This window comes from Hyla sarda, chromosome 2 (assembly GCF_029499605.1).
Source record: "Hyla sarda isolate aHylSar1 chromosome 2, aHylSar1.hap1, whole genome shotgun sequence".
NCBI lineage: Eukaryota > Metazoa > Chordata > Amphibia > Anura > Hylidae > Hyla > Hyla sarda.
The window spans coordinates 310,114,202-310,134,811 of NC_079190.1; the positions used below are offsets into that span (position 1 = coordinate 310,114,202).

Sequence of the window (20,610 nt, forward strand, 5' to 3'; positions counted from 1 at the left end):
TTTCTGTTTTGGACCTCACAAAAGGGTACTGGCAGGTACGGAGGCTGCCAAAGAGAAAACAGCCTTTGTCACACCAGAAGGTGTATTTCAGTACAAGGCGTTACCCTTTGGTTTACATGGCGCTCCCGCTACGTTTCAAAGGCTAATGGATATTTAACTTCGGCCACATCATCGGTATGCCTCAGCCTATCTGGATGATATCATCATCCACAGTACAGACTGGGAAAGTCACCTTCCAAAAGTACAGGCAGTGGAAGACTACCTTAGGAAGGCCGGGTTAGCTGCGAACCCCAAAAAATGTGCCATAGGGTTGGAAGAGACCAAATACCTGGGGTATGTCATTGGGCGTGGAGTTGTCAAACCCCAGGTAAACAATATAGAGGCCATCCGGAATTGGCCAAGACCTGTCCCTACCGGACAGGGGAAGTTGTTTCTGGGAACAGTGGGTGCCATTAAGTGGGCACTCGAGTCTATTTGTTGGGGAGGAAGTTTCGTCTTGTGACAGTTCATTCCCCCCTTAAGTGGATTTGTCAAGCCAAGGACAAAAATGCCAGGGTCACCAGGTGGTTTCTGTCATTACAGTATTTCAAATTTAGGGTTGAACACCGGGCGGGTCGGTTGCTAGGCAACACCGATGCCCTATCACGAGTCCACTGTTGCACAAGTGTTCACACCCTCCAGCTTTGAACAAAGGGGGGGTATGTGAGAAGGTGCAGGGCATGGTGGTTGATGGGTGAAATGTGTCACCAAGGCTCCTGGTCTTGGTGAAGTAAGAGCCAGTATTTATTCAGTGTCTGTGCTGCGATGCAGACTGACACTGTGGCCGTAGTATGGCTGGAAGGCAAATCCGGGACGGCTCTTACTGGGAATGGGCAAGTGTTGGGTGGGGGCCATTCCCCACAATCCAGGCCGTCTTTTTTTGCCTTAAAGCTAGGCTGCCTCACCAGCTGAGGGGGATTTTGCATGTTGCAGCTCACAATGCCAGAGAGAGCTGTGTGAAGATCTTCCTTGAGAGTGTGGAAGCTGGTGAGCAGACTGCTTGGAGACTTGGAAAAGACTTGCTTGATGCTGCATGGCAGGGACTCAGGAACGCAGGTGGACTTTTGTTACTTTCTCCTTTGTTCTGTATTTAAGACTGTTTGCCAAGTGTGAATAAAACACTGAACTTTTATTTGAAAAGTCCTATTTCCGTGCCTCTAAAGTCATCACAATATATATAATAACAAAATGAAAATGGAGGCTCTTAGAGCACTTTTTGATCAAAACATGTCCCCCATCTACCACACGGAGGTGACCTCATTTCAGATGGGACACTAACACTCATTTCACTCACCTCTGCTGGGCATATGGCCTCTGACTGGGTGACATGCTGGATCCACTATCAATTTAAAAAACCTCCTGTGAAACAGGGAGGGGTGCACGGCTACAGAGTAGAAATGCTACTTGGATGTGAGCTATTTTCTACTGGGAGTGAGCACCCGAGACGGTCCTGTGTTGGGATTTAGTTTGCTTCTCACATGGCTGGCTATGGTGTTATTGTGGGGTGTGTGCATTAAAGGGGTACTCCGGTGAAAAATTTTTATAATTTAAATCAACTGGTGGCAGAAAGTTAAACATATTTGTAAATTACTTCTATTAAAAAATCTTAATCCTTCCTGTACTTATTAGCTGCTGAATACTACAGAGGAAATTATTTTCTTTTTGGAATGTTCTCTGATGACATCACGACCACAGTTCTCTATGCTGACATTATTATAATAATAATAATAAAAATAATAATAAAGCTCTATTTATTGTTGTCCTGGAACCTGGAACCCAAGTCCCCAGCACTGCAAGGCAGCAGTGCTAACCACTGAGCCACCATGCTGCCCTTAGCATTCATCTGCTATGCATGGTTGCTAAAATGGACAGAGATGTCAGCAGAGAGCACTGTGCTCGTGATGTCATCAGTGTTCCAAAAAGAAAGGAATTTCCTCTGTAGCATTCAGCAGCTAATAAGTACTGGAAGGATTAAGATTTTTTTAATAGAAGTAATTTACAAATATGTTTAACTTTCTGCCACCAGTTGATTTAAAAGAAAAAAGTTTTCCACCGGAGTACCCCTTTAAGGACTATGGAGCTGTGCTGGCCATTCATACCTTTCTCATGTTATAGATTCACGTAATTTATGGTCGGCAGCGTCCTCTTTCTTTCTGTTCTCCGTCTGGCTCAGATCGCCATGATGACTTCTTCTAGCCAAAACCCATCACTGCAGCATCAGCAGGACAAGCATCTTACTTTCTGCATTTTTCCATTGCCAGAAGTGCCAAATTCAGTGGAGTTTATTCCATTCCAAACAGTATTACAGAGCAGGCTACGATTCAGCAACCTGTCTTCGCCTTTGTCAAGCACAAGATGTGCAGAAAAATAGCCTTCTCTGTAACAATATTTAGAATGCAATAAACTATACTGAATTCTGCACTTTATACTTTGGTGTGCTGCAATTTTCCTTGGATATAGGTTGCTAGGTAGGTAGCCAAGTAGGTAGGTAGGTAAGTAGATATGGAGGTAAGTTCATAGGTAGGTAGCCAGATAGGTAGGTAGTTGGGTAACTAGGTTGCTATGTAGGTAAGTACTTATGTAGGTGATAGCTAAGCCAGGGGGCTAAGTAGGTGGGTAGGTAGCCATGAAAGTAATAAGGTAGGTAGCCAGATAGGGAGGTAACCAGGCAGGTAACTAGTTATGCTGCCAGGTAGGGAAACAGCCAGGCAGGTAACTGGGTATGTAGCCAGGTAGGGAAATAGCAGGGAAGGTAACTGGGTAGGTTGTTAGGTAGAGAAATAGCCAGGCAGGTAACTATGTAGGTAGCCAGGTAGGTAAGTAGCCAGTGCTCCACCACATCCAAATCATCACCCTCCTTCCCTTCCTGTCACCTGCACCCCTCTCCCTTTCACCTGCACCCCTCTCCCTGTCACCTGCACCCCCCTCACTGTCACCTGCACTCCTTCTCACCTGCACCCCCTCCTCACCTACACCCCCCTCTCACCTGCACCCCTCCTTCTCACCTACACCCCTCGCTCTCACCTGCACCCCTTCCTTCTCACCTGCACTCCTCACTCTCGCCTGCACCCCCTCCTTCTCATCTTCACCCCCTCCTTCTCACCTGCCACCCCTCTCATCTCCACCCCCTCCTTCGCACCTGCCCCCTCTCATCTTCACCCCCTCCTTCTTACATGCACCCCCTACTCTCACCTGCACCCCCTCCTTCCCCCTGCACCACCTCTCACCTCCACCCCCTCCTTCTACCCTGCACCCCCTTCTCACCTGCACCCCCTCCTTCTCACCTGCATCTCTCCTTCTCACCTGCACCTGCAGCTCTCACCTGCACCCCCACTCTCACCTGCACCCCTCCATCTCACCTGCACCCCCTCCATCTCACCTGTACCCCTGCTTTTTCACCTGCACCCCCTCCGTCTCACTTGCACCCCCACTTTCTCATCTGCACCCCCTCCTGCTCACTTGCAGCCCCCTGCTGAAGCCAGTATGAAAAAAAAACATGAAAAAACACTTTTAGTCAACTATCTCCTAAGCAGGGATCTCCTGGGCAGCACAAGCTGGCTGCGTTCTTCTCCTGATACAGTGCAGGCAACGATGAGTGACATCATTGGCGCCTGCGCTGCGTGCGGGCAGAAGTCACAGATCTCCTCTCAGTGAAGCTGTAGGTCCTGTGTCTCACACTGAGAGCAGGCTTTAGCTTTGTGTTCTTGTGTGCACACAGCTATAAGTGGCGCCCGCTTGCCTGGGGTTTGGGACAAGTGTCCTGGATCCCCATTTGCAGAGCAAGCACCTCTCTGCCCAGGGCCCTGCGTGCCACTCAAGAGCTCCACGTGTCTCATGAAGCCCATGAGGGCCCGAAATTCAAAGTGGCCCCTTGGTAGTAAAGTTGTTGTGGAAGGAGGTGTCAGTTTGTTGCCTTTGTTTGTTCCAGGGTCTGGCTATGGAGGAGGACTCTAATTTCATCGTAGGGAGAAGTGCAAGAAGCCAAAGGGCCCCATGGCACCAGAATCGGTAGCAAAATAATAACCTACAGCAGTGCCAGTCCACCTACAGGAGTTCCCTCAGAATTACCCAGCTGCAACCCGTGGTGTACAACAGAGTTATGTTTTATGTTTGTTTTGTCTTGTGTGTTTATCTGTTGGAGTGCAGTTACAAGGTAACTGAAAATTTAGCATTTTTCTAACTTTGAAGCTCTTTGCTTGTAAGGAAAAAGACATTCCAAATAAATTATATATTGATTTATGAATACAATATGTCTACTTTATGTTGGCATCATAAAGTTCCCATGTTAGACATCAGAGGTCTTCAAAATTCAGCAGCAATTTTCAAATTTTTCACAAAATTTTCAAAGTCAGAATTTTTCAGGGGCCAGTTCAGGTTTGAAGTGGATTTGAAGTGCTTTCTTATTAGAAATACCCCATAAATGACCCCATTATAAAAACTGCACCCCTAAAAAGTATTCAAAATGACATTCAGTAAGTGTGTTAAACCTTTAGATGTTTCACAGAAATAGCAGCAAAGTGAAGGAGAAAATTAATGTTCTTGTAGACCCAGTTTTTGAATTTTTACAAGGGGTACAAGGAAAAAAAAAATTTCTCTTGAGTAAGGAAATACCTCATATGTGTATGTCAAGTGCTCAGTGGGCGCAGTAGAGGGCTCAGAAGGGAAGGAGCAACAATGGGATTTTGGTGGTTTTTCTGGAATGGTTTTTGGGGGGCATGTCACATTTAGGAAGCCCCTATGGTACCAGTACAGCAAAAAAAGATAAAAAATAAAAAAAAACACATGGCATACTATTTTGGAAACTACACCCTTCAAGAAACGTAACAAGGGGTACAGTGAGCCTTAACAGGTGTTTGACGACTTTTCGTTAGAGTTGGATGTATAAGTGAATTTTTTTCACAAAAATGCTGGTTTTCCCCCAAATTTTACTTTTTTACAAGGGGTAAAAGGAGAAAATGCCCCCCAAAATGTGTACCCCATGTATGGGCGTCAGGTGCACTGCGGGCGCACTACAATGCTCAGAAGACTACGAGTCACATTTGGCTTTTGGAAAGCAAATTTTTTGGGGGCATATCGCATTTAGGAAGCCCCTATGGTGCCAGGACAGCAACCCCCCCACATGGCATACTATTTTGGAAACTACATCCCTTAAGGAATTTAAAGTTGAATGTGTAAATGAGTTTGTTTTTTTTCACAAAAATGCTGGTTTTCCCCAAAATTTGACATTTTTACAAGGGGTAATAGGAGAAAATACCCCTAAATATGTGTAACACCATCTCTTCTGAGTATGGAAATAATCCATGTGTGGACGTCAAGTGCACTGCGGACGCACTACAATGCTCAGAAGAGAAGGAGTCACATTTGAAAATTTTGCTGAAATGGGGGGGGGCATGTCGCATTTAGGAAGCCCCTATGGTTCCAGAACAGCATAAAACGCCCCACATGGCATACTATTTTGGAAACAACACCCCTCAAGGAACGTAACAAGGGGTACAGTGAGTCTTAACAAATAAACATGTTTAATAAATGTTCATTAAAGTGGGATGTGAAAAGGAAAATTTAGATTTTTTACACTAAAATGCTGGGGTTACCCCAAATTTTTCATTTTCACAAGTGGTATTAGGAGAAAATGTCATCGTAAATTTGTAGATACATTTATTTGGAGTAAGGACATACCTAATATCTGGATGTTAGCAGCTCTGAGGATGCACACCAGGTCTCGGAGGAGCAGGAACGCAGCCAGGGTCCTTGAGCTTCTGCATTGCTGCCTATGGAGCCAGAACAGTGGGACGCTCAAGGAGCGCTACATGGGGTAAATAACTGGGGTTACACTAAGTAACTAAAGTGGAGTACAGTGGGACATAAAATTATAAAACAGGTTATGTTCCCAGAATGATAACGCAGAGCATAGCCAAAACAAAAAAATATGCCCACCTCAAACCCTATGCTCTGAATCAACATTCTGGGAATGTGATGTGTGTGGCCATCCCTAACCTGTTGTCTCAAATGCGCACCCGCTCAGGTGGAGAGAGAACGCTGCACATTTGAGGCAACATAAAAAAGTCCCCGATGATAGTGACTCAGTGACCCATGACTAGTGTTGAGCGGCATAGGCCATATTCGAATTCGCGAATATTCGCGAATATATGGACGAATATTCGTCATATATTCGCGAATATTCGCATATTCGTTATAATCTCATTTTATTTTCGCATATGCGAACATTCGCGAATGCGAAAATAAAAATATGTGAATATTAGCATATACAAAATTAGCATACGTGAAAATTAACATATGCTAATTTTCGCATATGCGAAGTTTCGCACGCCAGTCTCACACAGTAGTATTAGAGCCTTCTTTACACCACACAAGCTGGAAGCAGAGAGGGGTGATCACTGTGATGTGTACTGTGAAAAAAAAACAAAAAAAAAACGAATATTCGTAATTACGAATATATAGCGCTATATTCGCGAAATTCGCGAATTCGTGAATGTGCGATATTCGCGAATAATATTCGAATTGCGAATATTCGTGAGCAACACTACCCATGACCCATTTTTGCAAAAAAAATACCCCCAGAGGTCTTATCAGTTTTTTTTTTTTTTGTTTTTTTTTTATAAAAGAGTTTTTGGGGCAATTTAGTGATTTTATGGGGTTAAAACTTGGAATTTACTCTGTACGTCACCTGGAAAGTGCTGGCCTGGGACGATCCTGACACCTATAACTTCAGTTCCTTGGGAAGTCCGGCCTGCTCTTTCCTGGTCGCCAAAGATCAGGGCCTTTAGGACTTCTTCTTGGACTGAAGGTATGTGTTGCCAGCATTCTGGTACAGTACGAAAGAGTTGTACATGTACCAAGTAGACCGCAACTTTATTGTACTATATCCGTGTTTTCCGCATGGCCATGTATGGCTTGAGGACTTGATCAGAAAGATCAACTCCCCCCATATACCGATTGTAGTCCAGAATATAGTCGGGCTTGAGGACCATTGTTGTGGTACCTCGCACAGGGACAGGTGAGCTGCCGTTACCATGAATTGTGGTCAGCATAAGGACATCCCTCTTATCCTTATACCTGACCAGCAACAGTTTTTCATGGGTAAGGGCTCGGGATTCACCCTTGGGCATAGGTGTCTCAACCAAATTTAGAGGGAGGTCTCTCTTGTTCTTCCGCACGATCCCACAAGCGGACGGGGATCTGGAGGCAAGGGATGTAAACAGAGGGATGCTGGTATAAAAGTTGTCCACGTACAGGTGGTAACCCTTATACAGCAATGGGTGCACAAGGTCCCAAACGATTTTCCCCCTAACGCCCAGACTGGGGGAACATTCTGGGGATTCAATACGGGAATCTTATCCCACATATACTCTAAACTGTGTGTGCAGGGGGGGGGAGTATGTAGTGTGTGTTTGGTGTAACTTTAGATATAACGGTGTGTGATTAGAAATTACCCACCGTTATATGGGGGGGGGGGGGGGGACGGGCGGCAAATCGCAGTGCCCTGAACCCCTAGCAGTGCCCGGGTCATGAAAAAAACTGTGGCAGACCCTTGAGGACCTATTAGGTCTTTTTTTACTCCTACCTTTGCCTGTTCTGTATGCTGTCCCTGCTCTAAGGGGGCTTCTTCTGTCCTGAGGGGCTCCGATCTCGGCAGAGGGGGGTCCACAGCTCCTTCTTGCAGCTCTGACCGCTGACTGAACTCAGTTAGCCTCAGAGCTGCAAGAAGATGTGGTTAACCCCTCCCCTGCCGGCTGCTTTTGGCCGGACGATCCGGCCAATAGCAGCGATCCTGGGAGGGGTGACAAAATCGCCACCTCCCCATAAATACAGGAGGTTATTGGGGGTGTATCCTACACCCCCGAGCACCATGTATCTCCGGGTCACACGTGTGAATTCACCGGCGACTTGCGGCAATTGCTGAGATGGGGTGGGGGTTTGATGACCCCCCCCTGGGCATTTGTCCCCCCCCCCCCCCCCCCCCCCCCCATGTGAACGTACAGGGTACATTCACACGGGCAGGTTTACAGTAAGTTTCCTGCTTCAAGTTTGGTCTGCGGCAAATTCTTCGCCGCAGCGCAAACTCCCAGCGGGAAATTCACCGTAACACGCCAGTGCGAATGTACCCTAAAAACACTACACTACACTAACACATAATAAAGGGTAAAACACAACATATACACCCCCTTACACTGTCCCCCCCAATAAAAATGAAAAACGTATTGTACGGCAGGGTTTCCAAAAAGGAGCCTCCAGCTGTTGCAAAACAGTTGCATGTTAGGAGTTAAGCAACAGCTGGAGGCACCCTGTTTGGGAATCACTGGCATAGAATACCCCTATGTCCACCCCTATGCAATTCCTAATTTAGTCCTCAAATGCGCATGGCGCTCTCTCACTGTCGTATTTCAAGGAAACAGTTTAGGGCCACATATGGGGTATTTTCGTAATCGGGAGAAATTGCACTACAAATTTTGTTTTTGTTTTTTCTCCTTTTACCCCTTATGAAAAGGAAAAGTTGGGGGTTACACCAGCCTGTTAGTGTAAAAAAAAATAATGTTTACACTAACATGCTGGTGTTGCCCCATACTTTTTATTTTCACAAGCAGTAAAAGGAAAAAAAGCCCCCCAAAATTAGTAACGCAATTTCTCCTGAGTACGGATATACCCCATATGTGGGCGTAAAACGCTCTGCGGGCTCACAACAAGGCTCAGGAGTGCACCATGTACATTTGAGGCCTAAATTGGTGATTTGCACAGGGGTGGCTGATTTTACAGCGGTTCTGACATAAATGCAAAAACATAAATACCCACATGTGACCCCATTTTGGAAACTACACCCCACACGGAACGTAACAAGGGGTATAGTGAGCCTGAACACCCAACAGGTGTTTGACGAATTTTCATTAAAGTTGGATGGGAAAATGAAAAAAAAAAAATGTTTTCACTAAAATGCTGTTGTTACCCTAAATTTTTCATTTTCACAAGGGAAAATAGGAAAAAATCCCCCCAAAATTTGTAACCCCATTTCCTCTGAGTAAGAACATACTTAACATGTGGATGTAAAGTGCTCGGCGGGCGCACTACAATGCTCAGAAGAGAAGGAGCGCCATTGGGATTTTGAAGAGAAAATGTGTCCGGAATTGAAGGCCACATGAGTTTACAAAGCCCCCATAGTGCCAGAACAATGGACCACCCCCCACATGTGACCCCATTTTGTAAACTACACCCCTCGTGTAATGTAATAAGGGGTACAGTGAGCATTTACGCCCCACATGTGTCTGACAGATTGTTGGAACAGTGGTCCGTGAAAATGAAAAATTTTATTTTTCATTTGCACAGTCCACTTTTCCAAAGATCTGTTAAACGCCAGTGGGGTGTAAATACTCACTGCACCCCTTATTCAATTCTGTGAGGGATGTAGTTTCCAAAATGGGGTCACATGTGGGAGGTCCACTGTTCTGGCACCACAGGGGGCTTTGTAAACACACATGGCCCCTGACTACTATTTTAACGAAAAGTCGTCAAACACCTGCGTGGTGTTAAGGCTCACTGGACCCCTTGTTACATGCCTTGAGGGGTGTAGTTTCCAAAATGGTATGCCATGTGGGGTTTTCTGCTGTTCTGGCATGCCCCCCAAAAACCATTTCAGCAAAATTCACTCTCCAAAATCCCATTGTTGCTCCTTCCCTTCTGAGCCCGCCGAACACTTGACATACACATATGAGGTATTTCCTTACTCGAGAGAAATTGGGTTACAAATTTTTGGAGGCTTTTTCTCCTATTACCACTTGTAAAAATTCAAAAACTGGGTCTACAAGAACATGCGAGTGTAAAAAATGAAAGATTTAGAATTTTCTCCTTCACTTTGCTGCTATTCCTGTGAAACACCTAAAGGGTTAAAAAACTTACTGAATGTCATTTTGGATACTTTGAGGGTGCAGTTTTTATAATTGGGTCATTTGTGGGGTATTTCTAAGAGGAAGGTCCTTCAAATCCACTTCAAACCTGAACTGGTCCCTGAAAAATTTAGATTTTGAAAATTTTGTGAAAAATTGGAAAATTGCTGCTGAACTTTGAAGCCCTCTGATGTCTTCCAAAAGTAAAAACATGTCAACTTTATGATGCAAATATAAAGTAGACATATTGTCTTTGTGAATCAATATATAATATATTTGGAATGTCTATTTTCCTTACAAGCAGAGAGCTTCAAATTTAGAAAAATGCTAAATTTTCAAATTTTTCATCACATTTTTGAATTTTTCACCAAGAAATGATGCAAGTATCGACAAAAATCTACCACTACCATAAAGTAGAATATGTCACGAAAAAACATTCTCAGAATCAAATTTATAAGTAAAAGCATCCCAGAGTTATTAATGCTTAAATTGACAGTGGTCAGATTTGCAAAAAATGCTCTCGTCCTTGGGGTTATAATGGGCTCCGTCCCCAAGGGGTTAAGGGGTTAAAAATGTGAGCAGTGAACCCCATGTGACCATGTGGGCCAATGAGACCCCAAAAGTCTCACTATACAGGGGAGGAGTCAGTCCACTGCTGGTACTAGTCTAGGCTAGTTCACCACGTGTGTGCTCCTGAACAACAGTTAAGTTCAGGTGTGCTGTGTGTCCTAAGTAGAGGCCTTCTAACCTTACTGGTTATCCTACAAGTTTCACTCGCAGGAGGATTACATGCCCCAGCAGAATAGTTTACAGTGCCTTTGAAGGACCCTAGCAACCAGAAATCTACAGTTTGTAATCCCGTCCGGTGAAAAACACCACAAGTCTCAGAACAGCAGCAAGGCTCGCAAGGGGTAGGCTGCACTCTCACACCAAGGAACAGCTGTCTGTGTGATAACATCTACACAAGCTCAGTAAAGGCTGTTATCCATAACCTGACATCGGTGTGTTTATTTGTTCATCGTGTCTGGCCCAGGAGAAGCTGCCTCCCACTTTCGGACCATAGTTCGGAAAAACGGTGCCCTGGCGTCATGAAGTAAACAAGGTATGTCTACAAACACCCAGTGGCTGCCACATTAGCATCACATGGAGACATTACTACAGGCATCTCCATTAGTCTGGCCATAAAAGTGACAATTATGATTAACATTCTAAATGTTTTTACAAAGATCTTTGTATAGTTTTGACCAACAAACATAATGTATTAGTCTGAATACTTATCATTAACATATATATTGCGCCATTGGGATCAAATCACCCGTAAAATGTATTTTCTCCAAACTAAATAACCCCAAAATTGATAATCTTGGTACTGTATTTTTCCCATAACATCAGTTTTCTTTCTTTCCCTCCTCAACCATGTCCTTTTTTATACAGGTGTCTAGTATTGGACAAATTACTCCATATGTGGTGTGACCAATGATTTATACAGAGGCAAAACTATGTCCTTGTTACATCATGATGCAATTACAACAAACCTCAATGCAACTGCAACCCGATCATTTGTCTTTACCCATTGACATGAGTTAATGACTAGTAGGTATATGTTACCTAGACAGTCGTGTCCATCGTGTGCAAGTCGAAATCCATCATAGCATGTACAACGGTAATTGCCAGGGATATTAACACATTCGTGTACACATCCTGAATTATCTTCCCGCTCACATTCATCTACATCTAGATAAAATAAATAACAAATACATAACAAATTACTAAGAATTTTATTCACATGTCAGCTGTGTAATGTCATAAAAATATACCTTTGCAGTGCTTTCCATCTCCTGTGTATCCAGACTTGCATATGCATTTGTATGAGCGCAGGGTATTTTGGCAGATTGCATCTATGTGACAGTTGTCTGTTCCCTCCACACATTCATCTACATCTAAAACAGGAATATGTCAGAACAATAGCAAAACCATACATCCTAAGGGTATGTTCACATTTGCAGGATCCGCTGCAAGTTTTCTTCTGCAGATTTTCTGCTGCAGAGATTTCTCTGTGGAAAATCTGCCACATAAAACTCGCCGCGGCTTTAACCCACAGCGGGAAACTCGCACAAGATCTGGATGTTTGAAAGTAACCTAATGATATAATTTACATTCCCATTCCACAATAGCTTGCTGGAATCTAATGTAACATTCATATGCATACTACAACCACATTTTTTGTGTTCATATTTCAGATGCAATTCCCAGTCCGACCACAGGTCTACAGACCCTAACTGAAAGCATCAAAGTGATTGTTAAAGGGGTACTCCGGTGCGATCAGGCATCTTATCCCCTATCCTAAGGATAGGGGATGAGATGCCTGATCGCAGGAGTCCCGCCGCTGGGGACCCCCGTGATCGTGCACGCGGCACCCCGTTTATAATCAGTCCCTGGAGCGTGTTCGCTCTGGGTCTAATTACCGGCACCCACAGGGCCGACGGCGTGTGATGTCACGCCTCCGCCCCCGTGTGATGTTGCGCTCCGCCCCTTAATGCAATGCCCCCTCCCTTAGGCTTGCATTGAGGGGTGGAGCGCAACGTCACACAGGGGCGGAGGCATGATGTCACACACCGTCGGCCCTGTGGTCGCCGGTAATCAGACCCGGAGCGAAGATGCTCCAGGGACTGATTATAAACGGGGTGCTGCGTGCAAGATCACGGGGGTCCCCAGCGGCGGGACTCCCACGATCAGGCATCTTATCCCCTATCCTTTGGATAGGGGATAAAATGTCTAAGCACCGGGGTACCCCTTTAATGATTTTAGTTCAAGTCTTTAGACCCATGGTTGGGCCAAGACTTACATCCACACATCCAGGGTCCATATTTATCAATCTTACTGAAATCAAAACTGTCTGGTCTTGCCCATAGCAACTAATCACAGCTAAACTTTGCCATCTTAACAACTCTGGCAAAATAAAAGCTGAACTGTGATTGGTTGTTATTGGCAAACCAAACAGTTTTAGACGGACTGATAAATCTGGACCAATATGTCCATATCACATAAAAATATATATGTTCATTTTGAAGCATTTTTTATTTATCACACAATTGCAATACATTCAGAATACACATCAGAGAAGTTATAAGTCATATTTCCTGTTCAAAATCAGTGAGATGAGTTTAATGGCTGTATTCTGCAAACCAGGCACAATGGGCCTCATTTACTAAGCTGAAACCAACCAGTTTTTGTCTGGTTATTTTGGCGCAGTGTGTCTGAGACATGTCTGCACCAGTTTGTGACAGTTTGCACCTGAAAAATCCAATAAACCCGACATTGCACTGTGAAAAAAGCCAAAAAGGGGGTGTGGTCTGTTGCAAAAAGGGCATGCTCGGTCCGAAAAGGGGCGTGATTTCACAACCCGACCGATACTATTAAATTCACAGAAAATCCTGTGGGTAAATGGCTGGAAATATCGACCTAGAAAAAGCTGGTCAGAAAATGTTCCCGACTTTTCCCAATAGTAAATAGAGAGGAATCCTACATGTCTGAAACAACTTTTCCCACTAGTAAAAACCGACACTCTTAGTAAATGAGGCCCAATGTCTCTCTTTTACTAAGGGGTTTTACTAGTGTGAAATGTTGTTTTCAACTTGCAGGATTCCACTTTATTTACTATGGAGATATGACCAGCCATTTCTAGGTAGAAATTTGGAACCATTTATTTACAGGATTTTCTATGAATTCAACAGTAAATAGGTCAAATTGTGAAATCACGCCCCTTTTTAGGATGACCAAGCCCCCTTTGCGGCAATCCACAACATTTTTTCAGCTTTTCACAATGCAATGTCAGGTTTGTTGGGTTTTCCTGGTGAACACTCTTGCAGACATGTCGCAGACACTATATGCCAAAATAGCTTGGAATAACCTGACAAAAACTAGTCTGTTTTAGCTTAATAAATGTGTGCTGTTGTGTCTTGTGCAGATAAATAAATCTGGGCCAATGTCAGAACAAAGCCTATTTCAGACTAATACAGTGGTCCATTGTATGTTGAAACCATCATATGTTGAGTACATATATCTATGGAAAACTGGTAATTGGTTCCTGAGTCGTGATCTAAAGTTTTATCGGTACCCTTTTTGTTTTGATTGGACTTTTTGATCACTTTTTATACATTTTATAAAATTTTTCATGGTATAAAAAGTGACCAAAAATATGCTATTTTGGACTTCGGAATTTTTTTGTGTGTACGCCATTGACCATGCGGTTTAATTAATGATATATTTTTATAGGTCGGACATTTACGCATGCGACGATACCACATGTTTATTTTTATTATGTTCATATAGTTTTTTATATGGAATTTGGGAAAAGGGGGGGGGGTGATTTAAACTTTTAATAAGGAAGGGGTTAATGTGTGTGTTTTTAAACTTTTTTTTTTTTTTCATACACTTTTAGGAGGAATCATAGGGTTCCTCATACAGATCAATATGGTTGCATAGAACCATACTGATCTGTGTGTTCTGTGCATGGAAGCAGAGGTAAGCCCTATGGCTACTTCCAAAGTGGATCGCAACGCCCCCCCCTCCCCGCAATGCGCTGAGGGGGGGTGATCGACCCCACTGGACCACCAGGGAGCATTCAAAGCTTCCTTTAGACGCCGCTGTCACCTTTGACATCTAAACGGTTAATAGCCGGCCATGGCAATCGCCACATGTCGGCTATTAATGCCGACCCCCAGCTACATGAATCAGCTGGAGGCCGGCCAGTATGGCACATGGACGTGTATACACATCCATGGTCGTTAACAGGTTAAGGGGTTCGGGGGTTAATGTGAATGGGGGTGAATGCGCCGGGGAGAGGACTCACCACTCGGCCCACAGCACTGAGTGAATCTCTGTGTCACGCGGCAATGTCATGTGACGATGTAACTTCACATGACATACCCGCGAGATTTGAAGCTCCGCTCCTCTGCGACTGAAAGAGCCCGGCGCGGCGGCGTCAGCTGCAGCAACCAGCACCGCCGGAGAACCGTTAGTTTTCATGATGGCCTGACAAAATGTATCGTATGTCGATACTGCTTTCAAGATACGATGGCCTCTGAGAGGCCATCATATGTTGAAAATAACGTATGTCCAGACTAAGCCTATTCCAGACTAATGTACTGTAGTTCAATAATTTGTTTTTCATCAGTTCTGGAATTTCTTTTAAAGGAATATGGTCATCCTGTTCACCCACGCTAAACTCAATACATTGGGTTATAGTGTGGGTGAACAGGAGACTGTTGAGGGGTTACTGACTACAATACGTACCTTTGGTCCAGAGATATGTCCCTACGAAGATCCACTTCTATCTTCTGTTAATTGTGCAGTGAATTCCGCCGGATCAATTTGAATATTCATTGTCGTTGGTCAAGTGAGCGTTTAGTTGACGCAGCACTGGACTCCCGCAATCTCCGTGCAGACACCTGGGATTCTGAACATTATGTTGTGACGCCATGCCCCCTCATGATGTCCTTTCATGCCTGGCAGCGGCCGGACCCCCGTGATCAGACATCTTATCCCCTGGATAGGGGATAACATGTATAGAAACGGAGTAGCCCTTTAAGGCCCAAATGAGCTGTGTCCTTAAGGGGTTGAAGAGTCACAAAGGCTGTCTGCAACCATACCTGATCATGTATAACAGCTGAATCTTACTGTCAATACGTTCAGTCAATGGCCTAAATTTATCAATATGTGCCTGAGAAAAACTGTGATTGGTTGCTGTGGGCAAAATAACTCTAGTTTTTGACTCACACAGTCTGATAAAAAAAGAAACTGTAGGTTGGCTGAACTGTGTATTTAAATTTGCCATTTTATGTGACTTGTGCTTGTGACTTGACAATGGTGTATGACCCGTCTATTCACTAGAGAGCAGTGATTACATTACTGAGAATACAGCCTATCCAATCACTAGAGAGGTAACAAGGGAGGAATTAAAGAGGGCAGTGAAGAAAAAGCAAAAATACAAAAAATAAAATAAAATTAAAATTCCCACTGTGTCCAGAAATAAGTACAGTGTACAGAAATAAGTACAGTGTTGGATAAGAAAAATCAAAATAGATAAATCATCAGGTCCAGATCGCATTCACCCCTGTGTTCTGAGGGAGATATGTTTTGTAATAGACAGATGGCTGCTTATAATATTTAAAGGGGTACTCCACTGCTAGACATCTTATCCCCTATCCAAAGGATAGGGGATAAGATGTCTGATCGCGGGGGTCCATCCACTGGGACCCCCCGCGATCTCTGTGCCGTCACCCAGGGTCCTGAACATTATGTCTGTTGCTGCTAAGGCAAATAAAAAGGGATGCATCAAAAGGGGCATAGATACACAAGACTAAGAAATATTTTTACTACTGTTCGAATTACTCACCAGACTACACATAGAATACTGTGTACACTTTTGGGTATCAGTGTACAAGAAAGATAAAGTGGAGCTGGAGAGGGGCAGGCAACCAGAGTAAGGCTAGGTTTCCACTTGTTTTTTTTTTTAACACCTAAAAAAACGCCAGCAAAAACACCAGAAAAACTGCCACAGCTTTTTCCTGCGTTTTGGCAGTTTTTCTGGCGTTTTTCCTGGTGTGTGGAAACAGACAAATTTGTCCCCCGAAGGCAGTTCTCACTGCCTTCAGGGTACCACTCTGTGGGTCGGATGCTGAGCGCCCGTTCCACAGAGTGTAAGGAGGTGAGGAGTGATGTATAGCATCACTGCTCATCACCCCTGGCCGTATAGTATACAGGGGGCATAGTGTACCCGTGTATACTATACAGGAGCCGGGAATCCTGTCACTATTAGTGTTGAGCGGCATAGGCTATATTCGAATTCGTGAATATTCGCGAATATATGGACGAATATTCGTCATATATTCGCATATTCGTAATATTCTCGTTTTATTTTGGCATATGCGAACGATTTGCGTATGCGAAAATAACATATGCGAAAATTAGCATACACAAAATTAGCATATACAAAAATTCGCATATGCGAAAATTAGCATATGCTAATTTTCGTATATGCGAAAATTCGCACACCAATCTCACACAGTAGTATTAGAGCCTTTTTTACACCACACAAGCTGGAAGCAGAGAGGGGTGATCAATGTGATGTGTACTGTGAAAAAAAAAAAAAAAATGAATATTCGTAATTACGAATATATAGCGCTATATTCGCAAATAAAATTCGTATTGCGAATATTCACGAGCAACACTAGTCACTATACTGACAGGACTCCCTGCTCCTATAGCCCCTTTGGGCGGTATACAGTATATACAGAAGCCGACGTCCACTTACCTCCTTCACTCCCTGTCCCTGCCAGTGTGAGGTGAAAATTTGCGCCCCCGTGCAGACTTGTGTCCGCTCCTCCTCCAGGAAGAGAGCAGAGCAAGGGGAGAGAGGAGGTAAACGCCCCCTCCCTCATCTCCCCTCCCTGAGCTCGGGGGGGACGCACGTCTGCACGGGGAGAAAGAAGCCAAAGCAGTGCTCCTTATCTCCACTTCCTGAGCTCTGTCTGTGTTTACTGTGCACGGGCTGGGGATTCATAGGCTGCAGGGGATGGGAATAAATCTCGGACTGGGGATGATTTCTATGTGAGGAGGGGGGAGCACATGCTGGGAATTGTAGTCCCTGTTATGTGTATGTATGCTAGTGTTTCCCAACCAGGGAATGCTTGGAGTTGTAGTCCGTGTTATGTGTATGTATGCCAGGAGTTGTAGTCCCTGTTATGTGTGTGTGTGTATGCTAGTGGTTCACAACCAGGGGATGCTGGGAGTTATAGTCACTGTTATGTGTGTATGCTAGTGTTTCGTAAACAGGGGATGCTGGGAGTTGTAATCCCTGTTATGTGTTTGTGTATGCTAGTGTTTCCCAACGAGGGGGTGCTGGGAGTTGTAGACCCTGTTATGTGTGTGTGTATGCTTGTGGTTCCCAACCAGGGAATGCTGGGAGTTGTAGTCCCTGTTATGTGTGTGTTTATGCTAGTGGTTCCCAAACAGGGAAAGCTGGGAGTTGTAGTCCCTGTTATGTGTGTGTATGTTAGTGTTTCCCAACCAGGGAATGCTGGGAGTTGTAGTCCCTGTTATGTTTGTGTATGCTAGTGGTTCCCAACCAGGGAATGCTGGGAGTTTTAGTTTTGCAACACCTGGAGGCACCCTGGTTGGGAAACACTGGTGTATGCTCTGTAGAGGTGTGGTGAACTCCAACCCCCAGGAGACTACAGAGGCAGCATTCTGGTGTTATATCACAGACTGAAGACTCCTGAATGACACATGCTGGGAGTTGTAGTCCCTTTTGTGTGTGTGTGCCAGTGTTTCCCAACCAGGGCTGAGTTATATTAATGTGCTGTGTATAACACAGGTTTCCTTGGGTTGCAAGGGGGGGACGAACAGCACGGGCTGGTTTCTGCTTTTTCATGGGGTGTTTATTAGCCCCATAAAGAGGACATAGAAATGCATGGGGTTTGTACAGGACATGAACATCACTGTATGAACCCAGTGCATTTCTATGTCAGCATTCATACAGGGACATAGAAATGCACGGGGCTAATACAGGGAAGCAGAAATGCATGGGGTCCATACAGGGAAGCAAAATGCACAGGATTCATACAGGGAAGCAGAAATGCACAGGGCTCATACAGGAAAGCAGAAATGCACGGGGTCAATACGGGGAAGTATAAATGCATGGAGTTCTTACAGGGAAGCATATATGCATGGTGTTCATACAGGGAGGCAGAGATGCACAGGGTTCATACAGGGACATAGAAATGCACATGGCTCATACAGGGAAGCAAAATGCACGGGGTTCATACAGGGAAGCAGAAATGCACGGGGCACATACAGGGAAGCAGAAATGCAGAGGGTTTATACAGGGGAGCAGAAATGCACGGGATCTATACAGGGAAGCAGAAATGCAAGGGAACCATACAGAGATGCAGAGATGCATGGGGTGCATACAGGGAAGCAGAAATGCACAGGGTTCATACAGGGACGTAGAAATGCACATGGCTCATACAGGGAACCAAAATGCACGGGGTTCATACAGGGAAGCAGAAATGCACAGGGGTCATACAGGGAAGCAGAAATGCATGGGGTCTATGCAGGGGAGCAGAAATGCACAGGGTTCATACAGGGGAGCAGAAATGCACAGGTTTCATACAGGGATGCAGAGATGCATGGGGTTCATACAGGGAAGCAGAAATGCACAGGGTTCATACAGGGACGTAGAAATGCACATGGCTTATACAGGGAAGCAAAATGCACGGGGTTCATACAGGGAAGCAGAAATGCAGAGGGTTTATACAGGGGAGCAGAAATGCAGGGGATCTACACAGGGAAGCAGAAATGCAAGGGAACCATACAGAGATGCAGAGATGCATGGGGTTCATACAGGGAAGCAGAAATGCACAGGGTTCATACAGGGACGTAGAAATGCACATGGCTCATACAGGGAAGCAAAATGCACGGGGTTCATACAGGGAAGCAGAAATGCACAGGGGTCATACAGGGAAGCAGAAATGCATGGGGTCTATGCAGGGGAGCAGAAATGCACAGGGTTCATACAGGGGAGCAGAAATGCACAGGGTTCATACAGGGAAGAAGAAATGCACAGGATCGAGACAGGGAAGCAGAAATGCAAGGGGATCATACAGGGATGCAGAGATGCACGGGGTTCATACAGGGAAGCAGAAATATAAAAGGTTCATACAGGGAAGCAGAGATGCATGGGATTCATACAGGGAAGCAGAGATGCACCGGGTTCATACAGGGAAGAAGAGATGCACAGGGTTCATACAGGGAAGCAGAGATTCACGGGGTTCATACAGGGAAGCATAAATGCATGGGGATTATACAGGGAAGCAGAGATGCATGGGGTTCATACAAGGAAGCAGAAATGCACAGCAGGGTTCATACAGGAAGTCAGAAATGCAAGGGAATCATACAGGAAAGCAGAAATGCACGGGATTCATACAGGAAAGCAGAGATACACAGGGTTCATACAGGGAAGCAAAGATGCACGAGGATCATACATGGAATAAGAGATGCACGGGGTTCATACAGGGAAGCAAAAAGGATTGGGGTTCATATTTTCTGCTTCCATGTATGAACCTTCTGCTTTTCTGCTTCCCTGTATGAACCTTGTGCATTTCTGCTTCCCTGTATGAACCCCGTGCATTTCTGCTTCCCTGTATGAACCCTGTGCGTTTCTGCTTCCATATATGAACCCTGTGCATTTCTGCTTCCCTGTATGAACCTTGTGCATTTCTGCTTCCCTGTACGAACCCCGTACATTTCTGCTTCCCTGTATGAACTCCGTGCATTTCTGCTTCCCTGTATGAACCCCGTGCATTTCTGCTTCCCTGTATGAACCCCGTGCATTTCTGCTTCCCTGTATAAACCTTGTGCATTTCTGCTTCCCTGTATGAACCCTGTGCATTTCTGCTTCCCTGTATGAACCCCGTGCATTTCTGCTTCCCTGTATGGACGCCGTGCATTTCTGCTTCCCTGTATGAATCCCGTGCATTTCTGCTTCCCTGTATGAACCCCGTGCATTTCTGCTTCCCTGTATGAACCCCGTGCATTTCTGCTTCCCTGTATGAACCCCGTGCATTTCTGCTTCCCTGTATGAATCCCGTGCATTTCTGCTTCCCTGTATGAACCA

General features: G+C 44.8%; 1 protein-coding gene across 1 annotated transcript in view; it reads right to left on the reverse strand.

Moving 5' to 3' along the window:
- SCUBE3 (signal peptide, CUB domain and EGF like domain containing 3) overlaps window positions 1-20,610 on the reverse strand; it is a 1,482,089-nt gene that overhangs the window by 1,110,147 nt on the left and 351,332 nt on the right. Inside the window, exons 5-6 of the mRNA XM_056557668.1 lie at window positions 11,750-11,872; window positions 11,541-11,666 (exon numbers count right to left, since the gene is read on the reverse strand). Coding sequence (XP_056413643.1) covers window positions 11,541-11,666; window positions 11,750-11,872 — 249 coding nt within the window. The remainder of the gene's footprint in view (window positions 1-11,540; window positions 11,667-11,749; window positions 11,873-20,610) is intronic.